General features: G+C 58.7%; 1 protein-coding gene and 1 long non-coding RNA gene across 2 annotated transcripts in view; one reads left to right on the top strand and one right to left on the bottom strand.

Moving 5' to 3' along the window:
- The window catches only part of LPCAT1 (lysophosphatidylcholine acyltransferase 1), a 45,565-nt gene extending 37,244 nt beyond the window's left edge, over window positions 1-8,321 (bottom strand). Inside the window, exon 1 of the mRNA XM_026506591.4 lies at window positions 8,139-8,321. Within this exon, the coding sequence (XP_026362376.3) occupies window positions 8,139-8,285 (147 nt within the window). The 5' untranslated portion in view covers window positions 8,286-8,321. The remainder of the gene's footprint in view (window positions 1-8,138) is intronic.
- Window positions 8,322-13,875: 5,554 nt separating this feature from the next.
- Window positions 13,876-16,782, top strand: LOC130543682 (uncharacterized). The gene is made up of 3 exons (XR_008959177.1): window positions 13,876-14,175; window positions 14,929-15,082; window positions 15,385-16,782. It is a non-coding gene; the product is annotated as an uncharacterized LOC130543682 (long non-coding RNA).
- The last annotated feature ends 3,463 nt before the right edge of the window (window positions 16,783-20,245 follow it).

Here is a 20,245-nt window from a genome sequence, read left to right on the forward strand (position 1 = left end):
GAGCCACGTGCTGCTGATTCCTGCCACCTAGGCCACTTTCTCCCGACCCAGCGACCAACCAGACACATCGACTTGTCTTCTTTCTGAAGAACTTGGAAAAAGTACGGCAATCGTCACAGGAGCGCCATCGGCTGGCGTGACCCAGCCCCTTCCTGCCTCGGAGCCCGGGAAGGCGCTCCAAGAGCATCAGCTCCGGACCCAACACCTGGCAGGTGCAAACCCAGCAAACCAACCTAAGAAACCTTCTCCCCACTGCTCCCCCCATCAGCAAAACACCTTTCCCAAACACAGGGATGCAGACCGCACACGGCCTGGGATGTGGAGACAGCCTCCTAGCTGGAAAGTAGAGAGAAAGAGCCGTGTTCTCAACGGTGGCTGTGAGCGACACTGTCAAGTCACACACGGCTGCTCTCGAGAAAAAGGCTACTTTCCACGAAGAGATGAAACACAGAGCGAGGCTAGAAATCCGGGGTGTGGACAGTGCGGGGAGGCGGGGACGGCTGCCGGGAGTGAGGCCACGTCTGCGGGGCAGGTCCATCTTCCCTGGGCACCCTGTGTTTCCAGAGTAGCTGGCCGCCTTCTGTGTCATTTGTCATTCTATTTAATCCTGTGTCCAATTCACATCGGACTCCCTCGTCTTTTTCTCACTAACGTGTGAACGTTGGTCTTCTTGCCCCTGGTCTTCAGCGGTCCCACACTCTGAAGTTGTGTGTCCACCTGTGTGGACCCTCTCCTGCCAGGACCACACTCACTGCTACATACAAGCTATTTCTTCTCAGCTCTCCCACTCAAATCTAAAATTAAATACAGCGTTGCTACAACAGCTATTTTTTTCTTTCAACCCGCAAGCAGCCCTGACTTCCCCAGCACGCCGGTCTCTCTGCTCAGATTTCGAATCCCGTCTTGGCACGTGCGCCCAGCCCGGAGTCTTGTGCAAAGGACAGCGTCTCTCAGGAACTCGCTCTGAGTTTACCGATCTGCCACGCAGCCCGACAGCACGGCCATGTTCTACGGTAGAAACAGACCTCTGTGCAGCTCCTTACGGGATCAGAGCTGCCCCGCTCTAAGGCGATCCTACACGTACGCTCTGTAACCAAGGGAGCCACATCAGGACCCCCACCAACACCACACAGTCCTTCCTCACCTGCTTTTTAGCCAGCGTCCGAGGGTCCAGTGGGGTGGAGATCAGAGCCTGCCACTGGCTCGGGCCCAAGGCCAGTCCTGTCCCCCAGCACCGAGGGTTTCACAGGGCTGTGTCTGCAGGCCCCTGGCACAGGGTCACAACCACACGGTCAGTGGTCAGTGCAGAGGGCAGCTCAGGGCCCCCAGGAGAACGTAGCAGAGATCTCGGCACTGGGGGCATGAGGAGGCTGGGCAGGGCATGGCACTCAGTCCACGCTTAAGGGCATCAGACGAGCTAAGGAGACTCCGCGTGAGGGCCAGGGAAATGCGGCCTTAGGACATCAGGAGACACCTCCCAGGGCAGACAGACTCAGCGTCTTCAGGGAGAACCACCAGCAAGACACTGACCACCAGAGGCTGGGCCCCAAGGCAGGGAAGGGGCAGGGGTGTGAGGCAGCTGGAAGGGGCAGGCTTGGGGGCCGAGAGGAGGACTCCCGACTGCCCGCTGCACTCGTCACTGTCACCACGGCTCCTGCGGCAGCCGCCCTGGCTCCCCTGTAGGAGCTCAGCCCTAGGAGCCCACGGCCGGCATGGGGGGACCCCGCTCCGCCCGAGCACCCAGAGCCCCTGGGCCCCTAACACTACAAACGCAGACTGCTCCCCCTGCCCAGCCAGTGTGGGCGTTCCCCAGTCCCTGCCCTCGCCACCGCCACCGGAGGGTTCAGGCTAGGGCACGGCCAACCAGTTGGGGCCTCACACACAGCGCCCCCTGCAAGCCGCGACAGAGAGGAAACTGAAGTTCACTGGGTCACTGAACACGTGCCAAGTGCTGATCACAAGCCAGAGCCAGCACTGCTCCCGACGAGCGGGGAGGGCCTGCAGCCCCACAGGCTCCAAGCCCCGTGGGCAGCAGCACGGTCAGCACAGCAGCCGGCTTGCCTGGGCGGAGCTGGGGAGGGCGCACCTTTCCTTCAGCAGCTCGGGAACACCTGGGGATTGAAGCAAAGATAACCAAGTGCCCGGAGCAGAGCCCTGGGGGCGGCCGGGGGAGGGTGCTGACGTCCTTCCCTGCCACCAGCCGGCCTCTGGGCTCCCCTCGCCCCCTGCTACCCACTTGTTTCATACAAAATCACATTTCCCCAGGGTTTTCAGGCCCGTTCAGCTGGAGACCCTGTGGTCTCTGTGATTCTGAGCGGCCGCTCCTGCAGGCTCCAGATGGGGAATCCCACAAAAACTGAACCGCAGGCCAGAGGTCCTTCCGCGGCTGCCCACTCAGCCCCAAGAGCGGAGCGCCGGCAGGGCCTGCCTCTGTTGGCAGGTGCTGAGGACAATGGCTGGGACAGAGGCAGAAACACGGCCAAGAGCCAGAGTTCTGGGCCGGCTGTCCCACTCCAAGGACAAGGCTCAGACACAACGTGGGAGCAGGCTCCAAATCCCTACTCAGAGACCAGGGACGCAGCGGCACCTGACCCGTTCCCACAGGCATCTCACCTGGGGGGCCTGCACACCCGGGAAGTACAGCTGCTCAGAAAGGGAGCTTTCCAGGCACAGACCTCCCACCTGCAGAGACCAGGAGCTGCAGAGTTCCTCAGACGGGCAGAGAAGCTCAGGCTCTGAGCAAGGCTGGACGGGCAGCTCTGGGGGGGCAGGTGCAGGGCCTGCACCACAGGCAACCTGGTAAGGGGCTGGGACAGGAGGGCCATCCCAGGAGGCACTGGCTTTTTCTTGAGAAAACCCCCACCCAAGGGGATGAGAAACACGGAGGGAGCGGGAGCAGGGAGGGGGAGGTGCACAGACCACGCACAGAAAAGGTCCTGGTCCACTGAGCGAGTGATGCCCAGAAGCCACATACAGGGTCAGAACGGCGGCGGGGCCAGCACTGTGCCGAGAGGGACCACCGAGCTCCCGCGCTCGGGGAAGCTCCAGGGGGCCATGAGCTCATCTGTTTACTAACAGTCTGTACATCTCCTGGGCTGCTAGGAGCCCCTGGCTGTGGTCCAGGACAGAGCAGGTCCCTGCCGTCCTGCCCTCGGGGCTCAGGGTCCCGAGGAAGTCCCTCCCCTTAACTGCGCATCCTCTCAGCTTGGGGTGTGTCGCCGCGCACAGGGTGGGTGCAGGGTTAGGGGCAGCGGTTTACCTTGGCTGCTGCCTCAGTCAGGACGACAGGCAGCAGGAGCAGGGAATGTGGGGGGTGCAGAGGTGCCTGGTGGGGGCTGGAGCCTGGGGCAGGGATCAAGGAGACTGAGAGAACCCCCCAAGAATTCTCTCCCCTCCCCAGACAGACCCTCCGCCCTGCTCACACTGACAGACACACCCAGGCTGTGGCCCTAGGAAATCCCTTATCTCTGGGGCCTCTGGCACAGTGGAATAGAAAAATCCTGAAATTCAAGTGCTGTAGCATTTCCAGCTGCTTCCGTTTGTTCACCAAATTCCAGCAGAGCACTTGCGGGGGCCAGGATAACAGTGCATCTTGAGTCCCTCGCCAAGGGGGCTCCTCCAGGAACAGTCCTGGGGTGTCCCGACCAGCTGCAGACGCTCCCAGCTGGGCACCTCCTGCCCTGCTCAGCTCTCCGATACAGCACCCCCAGGACAATCTGGCTCAACTTCACCCCCAACTGCTGGCTTCACCCAAAAGCTGGCTCCAGGCCCCCAGCTGTGGGAAGCTCCTAGGGAACCTCCAGGCCCTGTCCCCCAACTGTAGGGAGCCCCCCCAACCACATCCTGTCTCTAGCCCCCAGCTGTGAGTCCCCCTCCAGCTGCAAGGAGACCAAGGGCATATTCTGTACTTCCCCAGCTGCAGGGAGCCCCCTGGAGCATCCCAACAGTAACATTTGTGGGTGAGAATGGGCCTGACACCAAGCTTGCAGTAGAAACCTGGGCAGTCTACCCCCGGCCACGTGGGCACTCTTCTAAGTACACCAGGGATGTGTAGAGCGCACTGGTCCAAGTGCTCCTGGGCACAAGGCTTGAGTGCAGCTAGGGTGGAATGGGAGGGGCTGGGGTGGCGGCTGCTGACTGGTGCAGGAGGCAAAAGTGGGGACAGGAGGTGAAAGTGCCCTGAGTGCTCAGGGTCAGGGGAGGAGGGCTCTGGGCTTGGGAAATGCTGAGCTCCAGCAGTCTGGAAGCCCCCACGAGGATGTGGAGCTAATGAGTCCCATGGCACAGAAGTGACTGACGACTCCTTCCAATACAGGGAGAGGGCTCTGCTCAGCTGTTGGCCGTGTACACGGGACCATTCAGGGCCTGGTCAAAACCAGCCCCTCGGCCTTGGATTCCTGGCTGTCTAGGGCACCAGGCTCACTTCTGGGGGTGCTGTGCGTGGAGCAGAGGATCCCACTGGGTGGCCACACCGGTCCCCACCCTCTAGACCTCAGGGCCCCTGTGCGAGCCAGCTCTGCACCCCATCCTAGGGGTTTGGAATATCAAAATCATGAAAGATGTTTTAAAAAAAGATTTCATGTGGGGGCGCCTGGGTGGCACAGCGGTTAAGCGTCTGCCTTCGGCTCAGGGCGTGATCCCGGCGTTATGGGATCGAGCCCCACATCAGGCTCCTCCACTGTGAGCCTGCTTCTTCCTCTCCCACTCCCCCTGCTTGTGTCCCCTCTCTCGCTGGCTGTCTCTATCTCTGTCAAATAAATAAATAAAATCTTAAAAAAAAAAAAGATTTCATGTGGCAAGTAGCTTTTTAGAGAAAATAAATCACTCCTCTTTCTCTCAAATGGAAAAACGACTTCTGGGAGTAAAAAGGCCAGTCTCCAGGCATCTGCGGCAGGTCCCGCACACGAGCAGGGAACGCCAGCGGCTCTACGCAGGGCAGTCTGGGGCAGCTTCGTGAAGCCCCAGCAAATGCAAGAGAACAGAGTTAGCGCCGTGCCTGAGAGACGCTGGGACCCGCTGCCGTGTGTGTGCTTAGGGACAGTGTTTAACGAGCTTGGAAACACCCCAGCTCACAAGGCTGGAACGTGGGGCAAACACCAGGAACATGCTGGTTAGTTCTAATACCACACAGAAGGTGGCACGAAGGGCTGCTTGGTGACCGGACTGGAGAAGGTCAACACTGCGTTCACAGTTAGACACACACTTTCCTCTGGGCTGATTTTCACAATAATTCACAACCTCACTCAAGGTTTACGGAACACTAGAAATGTGAGAAACACTAGCTCGGGAAAGGTTAAGGTCACCCTGACACATCACAGCAAACGCATGAGGACCGGCCGAGGGGCGACCTCAGAGGACTCACTGCCACTGTGTCGAGGAAGCCAGACTGCTTTCCAGGAAGTAAATCTCCCTGGCACTAGTCACTGGGGGCTCAGAGATGGGGAAACATCAGAGCTGGAGGTGGGATGCACTCACCCCCGAGGGTTCCAACGGAGGTACCCAAAAAACCCGGGTGATAGAAACCAGTTCATGACCCCTAAAAACAGAGAATCACCACATGACTACCCAATATCATAGTATTCAATTTTTCATATCTTAATGAGTTATTTTCTGTCCAGAGAGATGCTGAAATTCCCTGCTAAATCTGCAGTTAAATGACAGATGGACTGGTCAGTAATCTGCACACACATGGCAGCCCCTCCCCAGCAGCAAATGCTAACAGGTGAACGCAGGCACCCTCACTGGTTTATCCTAACTCAGAATTCAGGTGAGCTTCTGAGCAGCCCTTGGGCATCTCAGTCCTTGCTGGATTTGTTTATTTATCCATTTTGGGAGGCCGACTCCCTTTGCTTGGACAGTCTAGTTCTCTCTGCTGAGACCTGAGCACCGTGATTCTATACAGGTGCAAAGCTTGCAGAGCACTGCTTGTGAAAAGCAAAATGTTTCTGTAGAGCAGAACTTGGAACCTAGAAGGCACAAGCTCCTACCTTGGACCACACACTGCAGACACCCGAGTAACCACAGCCCCATTATGAACATATAAAATACACCACAATTATTCCGATGCGTATCTGACAGGGCGTCTGCAACACGGCAACAAGGTGTATATGAAGTATCCTTCCCTTTCTGGGAGGCTAAAACCTTCCACCCACCTGCTCTTTTTCTGAACATCTTCCAGCAGCTGCCTCCCAACATCTAAAACCAGAGTCCCCGCCTCACTGAAGAACAGCCCATAGGAGCTGCTCCAAACTCCAATGCACAATCCTGTGTCCTTGCCTGAGGGGCACGGGGGTCTCTGGCTCTGCTTGGATATCATCCCCTTTGCACATTTATTCGCCCAACAACTGGCTGGGTATCTACGGCAGACCCCACTTGGACAATGAGCACACAGTCTGTGGCAGACAGACCTGGCCCCTGTTCATCCACAGTAACGGGGGAGGGGCTGCAAACGTGAGAGGGATGCAGAGGCGGCCCTCCAGGGACCTCCAGGGAGGAGGGGGCTTCCTCCTGCAGGTGATAACGTTGCCAAGACCTGCCGGAGGAGCAGAGAGGCCAAGAGAGAGTAGGCAAAGGCGGGAAGACATAGGTGGGGCAAGGCCTTGGAAACCGCCTGGAAGAGTCAGGGCTCAGTCCCAGGGTCACCCTCAGGGGGTTCAGCAAAGTGGGTGGCAGAAGGCCTGTGGACCACAGGAGTGACAGGGGTGAGGGCTGGCGGGGGCACCATTCAGGAGCCCAGAGGAAGTGGTTGTGCTCCTAACCTCCCCCCGCCCCCAACAGCTAGATACAGCAGCTGGCAGGTGAGGAGTTCGAGTCTGCGAGCAATGGAACGCAGAGGGGCAGGTGCCAGCAGACCCGAGGGGTGGGCAGATAACGGTGTCTGTCTCCAGACACCCACAGACACAGGGGACAAGGCCCAGGAGCTGACTGGTACAACTCTGCTTTTTCACGTCCCTAGACGGGATGCCACCCTCCCCCCTCTCCCTTGTCTTCAATCTTGTGCCTACCCTTTCCTCTCCCACAATGATAACCAAGCCCACCCAGAGGAGGCTTCAAGAAAAGCATGCAACCCAGGACAACAACGCTAAACTTCAAGAGCTTTTCACTCTAATGTTATTTCAAAAGAAAAACTTTACCCACTAAAGAAGAATCTCAGTGTTACCCCAAAATGTTTGGTCCCAGCTGGAAATACACTCTCCACCAACTGTACACTGTTCAAGCCCTAAAGTTGTGCCTGCTGCTAGTACGGTTTTGGAGTTAAAAGAAAGGCCGTGTTGTGAGCAATCTTACAGAAATGCAAACACAACGCACAACCAGAGGGCAGGGATGTCAATGCTGAGGCCCAACACTGCTGGGGAATCACCCCACCAGGTCAGGGAATGTTCCCTCCAGGTCAGGAAATGACTCCACCATGACAAGGAATTACCCCACCACGTAGGTCAGGGAATCACCCCACCGGGTGAGGGAATTACCCCGCCAGGTCCGGGAATGCATCCCCCTAGAAGCCATGTAAAGAAAAAGGACCAAGTGTGGGGCCCCGCTGCTTCCCGCAGGCGTCCATCCCTCAGACAGGTACCAGAGGACTCCACACATAAAACGTGATGGAAACTGCACACCGTTACCTCCCTCGCTGGAACTGGGGATGCGAAGCCGATTCCGTTGCAGACGAACCCCCAAGGGAGCCCCCCCTGCACACACTCCCCAGAGCACAACTCGCGAACGCAGAGGCGGAAATCCTGCGGCTCCCTTCGCACGGCTCGCACCCCCGGCTCGCACCCCCGTCTCCGGCCCGGACTCGAATGACCAACGAGGCCCCAACATGAATCTCATCAAGTGAGCAAGTCACACCCAGGGGGAGCCGCGCCGGTCCCTCGAGGGCCTGCACGCGGCGGGAAGGGACGCGGGACCCGGGGACCGCGCGGCGCCGAACGCCAAGGGAAGCGGGTGCGGCGATCCGGCGGTCCGGGGATCCGGGAAAGGGGGTGAGGGCCCCGGGGATGGGGTGAGGGCCGCCGGCCGCAAGGCTGTGGGGGGGTCGCAGGCCGCCGGGGGCGGCGGGGGGGCGAGGAGCCGGGCCCGCGGGACCCCTGCGCGGCCGCGCATCCCCGCCCCCGGCGGCCCGGCCTGGGGCGGGCACCCACCTGGGCCTTCCGCAGGGCGCTGAGGCGCAGCTCGTGCACGAAGGGGTTCCGCCCCGGGGGCACCAGCCGCCGCGCGTCGCCGGCCCCCACGCTGGAGGCGGCGTTGGACGAGGGGGCGGCCCGGGGACCGCGCGCCCGCAGCCTCATGGCCGCCGCCCGCCGCCGGGAGCGGGGCGCGGGGCGCAGAGCGGATGCGGAGCCCGGCGCGGAGCGGGCGCGGGGCGCGGGGCTGCGGGCCGAGGATGCGCGACGGGCGGGCGCGCAGGCGCAGGCGGGCGGCGGCGTGACGCGAGGGGCGGGGCGGGGCGGGCGGGGGGCGCCGGCGGGGCGAGGCCTGGGCGGGCGGGGGCGGGGCATCCCGAGAGCCCCGCCCCCGCGGGCCGGGAGGCGGCCCCGCCCGCGCCTGGCGCCAGACCTGAGCTCCTGGGGGCCGGCAGGGGTTGGCGCGGGTCCAGGACCCCGGGTCCAGAGGGGCTCCCGGGCTGTGGCGGCGCACGTCCCTCAGTGGCCAGCCCACGGGGACCCTCAGGCCGGGCCTGTCCCTGGCGCAGCAGGACCCGCCAAGTCGCCCTCTCCAGCAGCTCAGGCGGTCGCTGCGCAAGGCCCCCCACCTGCCCGAATCCCGGGGGACACGAGGAGCCCGGCCGCCCGTGTGAGAGGCCAACGCGGACTCCGTCGAGGCTCCACTAGGAATGGACCCAGACCCAGCTTCTGCTGCTTTTCTTCTGCGTTGCTTGTCCTTGCTGGGACCTCACGTGGAAGGCGTCCGTGGGGGAAGGAGGTCCTCCCTGTGCAGCTCCTCGGTCCAGTCTGGGCCAGCCCTGGCTGCGAGCTGTACCAGGAGCCCCGAGAGCAGGCCTCCTCCCAGACACAGAGTGTCCACTCGATCTCGGGTCCACCCAGATAGTGGGCCGAGGCACCAGGGGAGCACGGAGGCATTTGCTAACTGTGACCCAGTGTTTTGAGGGGGTGTGAATCAAATGATTGTTTCTCCTGGCCTCATTACTCTAGTTCATGGAATTACTCCCTTGCATGAAGGGGAGACATTTGGGGATCCCTAATTTGTGGCATAGTATTATTAACTAGGGCAAAACTGAAATAGTTCCTTCATTAAAATTTATAAATGTCAAACATTTACCACAAACTGTATGTAGTGAGAACAGCTCAATTTCTGTGCATGCCTCTCCTTGTGACCCTGACCGGCAGGAGGTGGGGCCCCACGCAGGCAGCGGGAGTGGGTGAGGAAGGACAACTTGGATACGATCCAGCAGCCCCTCGGTTCACACACAGATGACTGAAATCATGAGGAAGTAGCCCAAAGTGTTCATGCATTGCTCTGGGGGTAGGGGAAGGCTAGCACCTGCTGCAGGACTGCCTGGTCCTGGAGTCCTGAGGACATCCTTGCCCTGTGAGGCTCCCCAGCCGTGTCCCTGCTTGGGCAGCAGGTCGGGAAGTGACCAGCCCTCTGATAACCTGGCTGATCCCCTTGCTAAGCTGATATGGTCAAGTGTGACCTTGCTGAGGGCCCTTCTGTGTTTTGAGGGAAAGAGAAAAGCTGGGGAACCAAAAAGAGAGGCCTGTGGTTCAGTAGTCGTCCAAGTCCTCTTACACAGCCTCGCCCATACAGAAAGGGAAAGAGCCAGGCTAGGTCCCAGTGCCCTTTCTAAGCCTCATGCTGGACTGGGGCAGGTGACCTCTCCTTGGAGCCTTGGTTGTCAAATCTGTAAAGGCAACTAGCTCAGGGCCTACCTTCTCCACTGTGAGTGCTGACAGCACAGCCTTTGGGGACTATGGTGGGTCTTACTTGCTGGCGGACAGTGGTGGTCGCTGTCTCCATTGCCCGTGTGGCCATCAGCACACTGCTGATCTCTGAGCATTCAGTGGCCAATTGCTCTGATCCCAGACACAGGAACCCAGCCGGGAGCTGGTGGGACAGTGTGAAGAGCAAAGAATGATGGGCGAGGAGAGGGGTTCTCCGCTCCTCAAGAAGCAGAGCCATGGAGAAACCCCAAAGGCTTGGCAGAAAGCAGCCAGGAGAGCAGGGGTGAGGAGTGCAGAGCCTGGAAGGGTGAGTCCATGGAGAGCGGGGGTGAAAATGGGGCTTAGAAGGGTGAGTCCATGGAGAGCAGGGATGAGAAGTGCAGGGCCCAGAAAGGTGAGTCCATGGAGACTAGAGGTGAGGAGTGCGGGGCCTAGAAGGATGGGTCCATGGAGAGCAGGGATGAGGAGTGCAAGGCCCAGAAAGGTGAGTCCAGGCAAGTTGGTTGGCTTGCACTGCTTCATACCTTCTTTGCTTCAATGTTAATCCTGTGATGAAATATTCTAGAAGTCATAGAGTGTTCTGGAAGCTTGACTAGGAGAAGTTGGTCTCGGGCAAGGGGTTATAAGGAGTTGTCTTTCTTGTGGTGGAGAAACTACCAGTGGGGCCCTTGAACCTCTAAGGCAAATCCCCCGTGGTTGTGCAGGAATCTTCTGGACTACAGACCCTGGCGCACAGAGCAGCTGGCCGGGCTCTGGGAAGCCCTAGCTGTGTCCCTGAGGCTCCTTGTTCCTGCTCTGCGACTGTCTTTGGACGACGGAGCGTCCAGTTGTCCAGACGGACCGACAACGCGAGGTGCCTGCTTGCTGGCGTGGGCTCTGTGTTTGGGTCTGTTGGATTTTAGAGCTATGTACGGATTCTCAGAGAAGACGAGTTCTCCATTTTCTTCTGATACGTATTTTTCGCGCTGCCTTTCACGGTGTTTTTAATCCGTCGACACATTTTTCTCTTCTACACTGTGACCCCGTATTCTCAACACCATCTATTGACTCCCCTGCTCAGCTTGAGGCTCCCCTTCAGGCATGAGCACAGGGATTTATAAAGCTCTTTCCAGAAGCTCTGTTCTGTTGCCTTGGTTTCTGTGTTGTGGGGGCCCCACACTCTTCCAACTGCTGGACCTTTGGAGTCATGTGCCTCAGTGACCAGCAGGGTGAACTCCCGTGCCTGCTTCTTTTAAGAACTGTCTTAGTGACTCATACAAGTTTATTTGTCCATCCAAATTATAGAATGAGTTTGTCCCATTGCTAAAAATTTCCCTGGAAGTTTTGTTTGGGGCGCGTTAAATGTCTACTTTCCTAAGAGTGTGTTGTAGGGGTACCTGGAGTTTGCTTTAGTGTGGTGTGCTGAGACACACAGACAAGGACATGGCATGAAGTATGAAATCTTGCTCACAGTTCCCTAGAAACAGGAGGCCTGCTTGCCATGGGGGTTGGGAAGCTCCAGGCTCTGTTGGGAGGTAGTGGGAGCGGGTGGAAAATGTAGCAAGACCCTTTACTGTGGTTTCCGCAGGAGGAGTAGAGGAAGCCGGGCAACCCGGCTTAGAATTGGCCAGTGTGAGTAATTCCAGTGGCTGGTGGGGTGTGGGGCTGTCCCTGGTTGTCCGGCAACTGCCCTGGGGTGATTAGGGCTGGTGGGCAGTGGCCACAGAGAGGAGGGGTGGGAGTGGGCTCTGGATGGCTGCTTTGCACATGAAAGGTGAGTTAGCTAGTTCTGGGAAGGGCCATCCCTGCAGGGTCCGCAGGCCCCAGGTGTCAAAGGTCAGAACGAAAAGACTTGCTTAGGGCAGAGTCACAGCACTGTAGCCAGAGGGACCCTCCCACAGGTCAGCAGGTCCTGGCTCGCTGGCAACACCCACCCCATCAGTGAGCAAGCTGGAGCCCCTCGTCCTACCCTTCCAGCTTGTCCTCCCCATGTGGCCTCCCAACCCTGCGGGCAGGTGGCCTTAGGTCTCTAATATCTGCTGTTCCCTTTGCCTGGACATCTGCATTTCTGCCTCGTCACTTCCTTCAAGTTTGACCCAAACGTCAGACTGGTAAGACTTGGGGGTCCTGTTACCCTCTCCCCCTGGTGTGTGTGTGGCTCTCAGGGCACCTGTGCATTCCACACGCATTCAGCGTGAAGTTTAATTTGTTTGGAACAGAACGGTTTCCAAGACGCCTTCTGTGAGTGGAACAGGGCCATTTTATAGACGTGGAAATTGAGGCACGAGAAACCGACCGACCAAGATCGCCGCCAGGGCTGCTAAAGGCTCTGGCCTCATTTCCAGGCGTCTTTCTGTCTGCTCACAGATCAGGACTCCTGATGGACGTCGCCCCGTGGTCACCCATTTCTGCAGGCCGCCCTCCACAGAGCGTCCTATTTTTACAGCACTTGGGTTCCAGAAAAAACCACTTCCCTCAGATATGCAGACGTTTGGCATCAAACCAGGATCTAAATACTTGATGGTGTCTTATACCTTCTGCGTGGATCGCAACTATCACGAAAGTACGGGTTTCCAGGGCCCCAGCGATGGAAAACCTCATCGGCACGAGGCCTCTCTCAGCTCTGTTGTCTGTTCCACTTCCCTCGACATGAGAAACGTGATCCTCGGTGTGAAACGTGATCTGAAAGGATGACCTCTTCCCTGGGTCTTCATCAACGTTTAAGAGAGTTGGGAATTCCGAGGCACGGAAGCGTTTGTTAAGGACTTGAGCACGTCTTTCTTCACACTTTTGGTTTGCAGAACAAATGTTTACATGTAATTTTGCTTCCTAAAATGTCAAAAATCCCACAAATATGGAAACAATTATTCTCAAAGGAGTGATCTTTTATGAAAAACAATTGCTTACAGTAATTCTTTCTAGTTGGCTTTGAAAAATGCTGTGTCACATTATTTCTGCCAACGTGCAAAGGCAGAGATCCTGTTCGGCTGGGAGGAGGACAGGTCCCCAAAGGGGGGATTCACTGTGAGGGGCACAGTGGCCAGGCCTGTGAGCCTGCCATCACTGTCGCCTCCTTATCGGTGGAGAAGCCCACGGCCCCCCAGGGTAAAGACAGCCTTCCCCAGCCTGCCTGGCAGCTAGCTGTGGCCATGGGACTGGGGGCTTCAGGGAGGGAGAAGGAGGTCCTGCTGGAGGATCAGGCAGGTCCTGGGGCAGGAGGACGTGACGTCTGCAAAGAGGCCCAGGAGAAAAGTGATTCGCGAGGGCTGAAAACGTCTCCACTGCAGCGGGGCGTGGTTCGCAGAGCCCAGAGCCAGGCCCAGCTGGGTTTGCAGGACGTGGGGCCTCACGTGGAGGGGGCCGGTGTGTGAGGCTGCTCTCTGCCCCCTCCGTCCCCTCCCTCTCCCCTCCCTCCCTCCTTCCCCCGCCCCTCCCTGTCTGGCTGGCAGCAGGCTCCTTGGCAGAGCCTCTCACAGGGCTGGGTGGTACTCCATGGCTCACTCACCCTCCTAGGTGAGCGCGCACAGCAGGTGTAGATGGGGAGGGCAGTGGCGCAGCCGATGCCCTGCTTTCACCTGCATGCTCACCTGTGCGCGATTGCAGGCCCGTGCCTGCCCGCACACCCGTTCCCCCCATTGCACGGGAACCCCGTTGCAGACTCGTGGCCACGCATTTACCTGCCCCTCTTCCCATCAGGTCACAGGTGCGCTGACGCCCCAGCTGTGGCGGCCCGCGACCCAGGGGGGCTTTGCTCTGCACAAGTGCTTTAGCAAACAGGGAAGCCAGTCGGAGCGGGAGCGCTTGGTCCCTCGTAACAGACGCTGGCAATCAGCTGATCTGGCTTCTTCGCCTCGGGATATTGGTCACAAGAGGACCCTTGTACATATTTTCAACCCTTGAATTGGTGAGGCCAAGGACTCTGACTGGGTCAGGGGCCGTTTATAAGCTCCTTGACTTGAAAGCCTCCGTGGAGAGGGTGTAGCCCTTAGAACAAGGAGCGGGAGGCTAGCGTCTGTGTTCGGGGAAGGACGTACTGGGTGTGTGGTCCTTGACCCCGGCATGTTGGCGTACTTAAAACTGAAATGGTATATACTTCGTTCATCTTATGTTCTTAGGGCGATCCCCATAGAGAACACGTGCTGATCACCCAGAATGAGCCGGATTCCTTGTGCAGCGGCATTCTTCGAGTTGAAAATGGAGTATTTGCCGACGTTCTGCTCGGTCGGGCCAGTCGCCTCCAACACGGCCACATGTCCGACTTCAGCGGCCTCAGCGGTCCTTCCACACAGAACTTCACGTAGGTAACATGTTCTGATGGTGTTTTCAGCCATTTTCCTGTGCCCTGTGCTCAGAATTCCCAGGACTGCCCTGAGAGCTACTTGTAACCAGCTCTGTCCCTGGCGCAAGGTGGCGCAGGCCACAGTTTTCTCCACCTCGTGAGTTACATCCCGTGGCGTGAGAAGGCAGTGGACTGGAGCCACGGGCACGGGTTCTGCCGTGACCCTGGGAGGGGCTCTGCTCCTCTCTGCCTCCCGTTCCCTCCTTGGCTGTAAAGTGGGGTAAGGTTGAACCCGTCAGGAGGGTTTTCGTAGGGTTGGGAGAGTGAATGCGGGTGGGGTGCCCAGGACGGGGTCTGGTCCCCGGCGAGTGCCCGCTGAGCGCGAGCTGCCTTAGCGAGAGCCTGGCATTCACCGCGGGAACCGGCAGTCTTTCCGCCAACGGGGGTCTGGGGGTGGGCAAGCGCATCTCCCCGAATTCTCGGCAGTCTGCGTCAGACAAGCCTGGGTACACAGGAAGCGTGGACTCTTTCACGAAGGTTAGGGAACTGGTCTCCGAGAACCAGAGCCTGGATTGCAGGCGGGGTTTTGTGGAAAGCTGGTAGTGGTTCCAGCTGCCGACTAGGTTCCAGAGGGAAGGGCGCTGCTGACTCCGTGGATTCCACTGCAAGTCCAGGCGCAGGTGTTCCCGATCCCCGAGGACGAGACGGAGCACCCTGTGTTGGGCAGTTCGCCGCCTCTCTTTGAACAAATGGTTTCTTCCACATTCACAGATGGTCGTGTGGGTCCAGCCAGGATGGCGTGTCCTCCGTGCTCCTTGTGACTCTGCGAGTTTGTTACCAGTTACGACACACATCCATTTCTCTGGACATACACCCTGGCACGTGTGTGCCGTGCGGTGACTTAAATGTGTAAGCTTGCCGACAGGTGAGGGCCCCCAGGGGGTGCTTGTGTGTTGGGGTGGGGGTCAGGCCCCCTCATTCACCGACGGGGACTTGGGACAGTTCTTTACCCTTCTCAGCCTGGGTTTTGTCATCTACAGAAAGGGGTTAATGAGACCGCCCCTCCCACAGTCACCGTGAACGGCATTTTGGTCGTGGGTGTTCTCCGGGCGGGGCTGCGGGAGGCTCTGGATAGACTTTGGCTGTCGGTGTCGGCATGGGAAGCGCGAGCCCCTTCCCCTCCCCTGAACACAGCATTCTGGCATTTCTTGTTCACTGTGCGCACAGGGCGCCCTGCGGCCTCTTCATATCGCTGCTACTCGGAGGCAGAGTGCGTCCTCGTGGTCGATTTCACGTCTCCGGAGCGAGGCTTCGTCTCATCAGGAAATGCGAACTCACCTATCCCGCTGCCACGGGACAGTTAGCCAAGCAGACGCGGGAGGCGTTCAGTTCTGGGCTCGGATTCCATCCCCTGCTCCCTGGAGTCTGTGGGGCTGGTTACCTCCCGACCTGGTTTCTTCCTTCATCGTCGTCAGAAGAAAGTGACTGAGCGAGTGGTCCTGGGCTCACCTCCCGAGGAGGTGAGCTGGGGCGGGCGGCGGTGTAGGAGTCTCTGACGCAGACCCCAGGGGCCCAGGCTTTGCCAGGTAAACCAGCGGACGTCACATCCAACTTCAACAGGCGGTAAGATCTGAGGAAACTGTCTTTTCATCTTTAAACAAGAAATCTGGGGGAAATGCGGGACGTAGCCAAGCAGCGTCCCTTGAGGCGAACTCGTCAAGTGTTCCCGGCAGTGTTCCTGTGAGGCCTCAAGGGCCCTACATGAGATTGTGTAAGGCAGCTGGCTCATTGCAGGCATCCGGTGGGGTCGGCCCCCGGGAGCCTTCGCAGACACGCCTCCCACTTCAGTAAGAGCTCGCGAAGAACTCGAGCCTGGTTCCTAGCCGGCGGGACGGTGACGGGGGTCCAGGTCCCCCACGCACACACAGCTGGGCACACCTGTGCGGCCCTGTGATTTCTGCACACACTTTGTGCTTAACCGGCATGAAATGTGAAGCTGGGAAACCGGGACGAGGGTGTGCAGTAAATTCACACGCCCCTGATGGACGGCAGGAGTGTGCTTGTCGGGGACCCGGTTTTCAGGGTTAGGGCTCAGCGGGACCGCTGCCTGGGGGCCCGGGAGGCCTGGGTCCAGAGTGGGGCCTCCCGTTACGGGGCCCCCGAGGAGCACGGTCTGCTCAACGAAGTGTCATCACGTCAACCGAAGTCAAGGGTAGAGATTCCGCCCGACAGCGTGAGGCCAGCCGTTCTCAGAGGGCGTGTCCAGAAACGGCTCCCCTTAGAATCGCCTTCCACCTCAAGATGGAAAACTCTTGGTGCGGTCTGCGGCCAGACAGACTTGCAGTTATATCTGTAACATCTTGTAACTGTTGCGTCTCTTTTCGTCAGTTCCTCCAGCTGTACATAACAGGTTCCTCGTCCTTCTGCTTAAAACTTTCCTCAGAATCCTTTTGTTTACTTATATTTTTAGCTCAGTAGTAAGGATGTTTTCTAACAACAGGAGATACAGAAATAATAAAATCTGTAGACACGTTATTGTTGATGACATTGGTTGATGTTGCAGATTCTTACTTGATTGTTCCCCAAACGGTTTCCCCTCATGGGACAGGCTGCACCAGGCTCCCTGGGGACCTGCTGGCCTCACCCACAGGCTCTGAGGACATCGCCCTGATGGCTTTTCCACCAAGGTCCGAGGTGGCTTGCCCGTGGGGAGAGGGCACGGCAGGGGAGGTGACGATGGGTGGCAGTCTTGGGAAACCTGGGTCAGGACAGTCTGGGCGTGGTCAAGGGCCAGCATGCGAGGAGGACATGGGGGTGCCCTGGAGTCCATCCTGTCATGGCTCAGCCAGAGGTGGACGAGAGCTGGCCCTGCCAGTGACCCCTTCTCTGGTTCCACGACTTAGCCTGACACCTCCCACCAGGGGCTGTGCGGTGGGGCCCCAACCCTGGCTTGTCCCACTTGTCTCTCCAGCGTGCGATCTGAGTGGGCTCCCCCATCGCAAGCTGCAAGGGAGCCAGCCTGTACTTGGCCACTCCTGGGAGGAGCCTGCCGGGGAATCTGCCCACTGGGGCCCCAACGGGACCAAGGCCAGGGCTGTTCTCAGAGCCACCCACCTGCCACCTGCCCCGTCCACACCTCCAGAAGCACCTCCCTGATGAGCCGTCTGCTTTCCACGCACAGACACCCCCAGTCCGCCAGTGATGAGCCGTCTGCTTTCCACGCACAGACACCCCCAGTCCGCCAGTGATGAGCCGTCTGCTTTCCACGCACAGACACCCCCAGTCCGCCAGTGATGAGCCGTCTGCTTTCCACGCACAGACACCCCCAGTCCGCCAGTGATGAGCCGTCTGCTTTCCACGCACAGACACCCCCAGTCCGCCAGTGATGAGCCGTCTGCTTTCCACGCACAGACACCCCCAGTCCGCCAGTGATGAGCCGTCTGCTTTCCACGCACAGACACCCCCAGTCCGCCAGTGATGAGCCGTCTGCTTTCCACGCACAGACACCCCCAGTCCGCCAGTGATGAGCCGTCTGCTTTCCACGCACAGACACCCCCAGTCCGCCAGTGATGAGCCGTCTGCTTTCCACGCACAGACACCCCCAGTCCGCCAGTGATGAGCCGTCTGCTTTCCACGCACAGACACCCCCAGTCCGCCAGTGATGAGCCGTCTGCTTTCCACGCACAGACACCCCCAGTCCGCCAGTGATGAGCCGTCTGCTTTCCACGCACAGACACCCCCAGTCCGCCAGTGATGAGCCGTCTGCTTTCCACGCACAGACACCCCCAGTCCGCCAGTGATGAGCCGTCTGCTTTCCACGCACAGACACCCCCAGTCCGCCAGTGATGAGCCGTCTGCTTTCCACGCACAGACACCCCCAGTCCGCCAGTGATGAGCCGTCTGCTTTCCACGCACAGACACCCCCAGTCCGCCAGTGATGAGCCGTCTGCTTTCCACGCACAGACACCCCCAGTCCGCCAGTGATGAGCCGTCTGCTTTCCACGCACAGACACCCCCAGTCCGCCAGTGATGAGCCGTCTGCTTTCCACGCACAGACACCCCCAGTCCGCCAGTGATGAGCCGTCTGCTTTCCACGCACAGACACCCCCAGTCCGCCAGTGATGAGCCGTCTGCTTTCCACGCACAGACACCCCCAGTCCGCCAGTGATGAGCCGTCTGCTTTCCACGCACAGACACCCCCAGTCCGCCAGTGATGAGCCGTCTGCTTTCCACGCACAGACACCCCCAGTCCGCCAGTGATGAGCCGTCTGCTTTCCACGCACAGACACCCCCAGTCCGCCAGTGATGAGCCGTCTGCTTTCCACGCACAGACACCCCCAGTCCGCCAGTGATGAGCCGTCTGCTTTCCACGCACAGACACCCCCAGTCCGCCAGTGATGAGCCGTCTGCTTTCCACGCACAGACACCCCCAGTCCGCCAGTGATGAGCCGTCTGCTTTCCACGCACAGACACCCCCAGTCCGCCAGTGATGAGCCGTCTGCTTTCCACGCACAGACACCCCCAGTCCGCCAGTGATGAGCCGTCTGCTTTCCACGCACAGACACCCCCAGTCCGCCAGTGATGAGCCGTCTGCTTTCCACGCACAGACACCCCCAGTCCGCCAGTGATGAGCCGTCTGCTTTCCACGCACAGACACCCCCAGTCCGCCAGTGATGAGCCGTCTGCTTTCCACGCACAGACACCCCCAGTCCGCCAGTGATGAGCCGTCTGCTTTCCACGCACAGACACCCCCAGTCCGCCAGTGATGAGCCGTCTGCTTTCCACGCACAGACACCCCCAGTCCGCCAGTGGGGAGTTTGCTTTTGCCACCAGGTGCCTCTGCTTGAGGAAACGGCCAAGAGTCGCAGCAGCGTCCTCTTCCAATCCGGGCTGACACGTGGCTGGTGTGCAGGCCTCATGCTGTCCCCTCAGGCCTGTGGTGGGCTGTGGCCAGAAGGGACAAATCCTGGGGCTCCTTGCTCCGGTCTCTGGATCCGCCTTGTCCGTGTGACACTGTCCAGCCATCAGCCTCCTCTGCGGGAGGGTCAGCCCCCCAGGGGTGGGGGAGCTTATTTATTCTGTTTACTGACACGTCCTAGCACTTTCTAGCAGTACCTGGGAGATGCTCGGTAGGGATGTGCGGAATCAAAGAGTTAAAAACTGAATGAGTCGGTCTGTGGAGCTGAGAGCTTTGGTGCTGGTTGCACAGTCTTACGTATATTTTACCCCACTAAGAGAACCCCACAAATGAATGAGTGATTAAGTGTAGAAAGTATAATTCTAAAGTTAAAAAAACAGAGGTTATCTTAGTGACTTTGGGATAGAGAAGGATTTCCCATGAAGCCCACTGAAAGCACAAGTCATACAGAAAACTTTTGATACACGTCAATCAGACAATACTGGAAAAGTCTTACCGTAAACCACTGATAAAACAAGCCACAAATTGGGCACAAAACAGTTACAAAGAATATCATGGTGCATACAAGATAAAGAACTCGTGCGTAGCTTGTAGGAAAGCAAACTACAAAATAACGGGCCCAGGACATGAACAGGCAGTGCCCAGAAGGCGAAGCCAGCATGGCGAGAAGACGCTCGTGCTGGCTGGAGCTCGGGACAGGCGGGGACGTCACCCCTGTGCTCCTCAGCCCTGGGGGTCTGATGAGGCCAAATGTGGGGAGCTACGTGAGGGCACGGTACGGGGAGGAGAGGAGCCCCTGGGGTGGGGGGCAGGCTGCACACATCCAGAAGTGAAATGCACACACCCCGTGATCTGGGAATGTCCTGGAGCAATCTCACAGACGAGAAAACTTCTATTTTGGAATTCAGAGAAATTGGAAACTGTCCGTCAGGGAGGGAAGTGATAACCTGTTTGCATGGTCACCTGCAGAGCTCCGAACGTAGTCACCTTCACAACCGAGAGCTACGGCACCACCGCTGGTAGCGCCAAGATGCAGGCCGGGAGCCGCCGCTGAATGCGGATTTGTTTCAGAAGCACAGAGATACTCACAGTGGAAGACCCGGGGAAGCAGAGTAGACGGGCTTTGACGAGCAGGGATGGGGGCTCAGCGCTCAGAAGGCTTCAGCGGTG

Source organism: Ursus arctos, unplaced genomic scaffold (genome assembly GCF_023065955.2).
Source record: "Ursus arctos isolate Adak ecotype North America unplaced genomic scaffold, UrsArc2.0 scaffold_15, whole genome shotgun sequence".
Taxonomy (NCBI): domain Eukaryota; kingdom Metazoa; phylum Chordata; class Mammalia; order Carnivora; family Ursidae; genus Ursus; species Ursus arctos.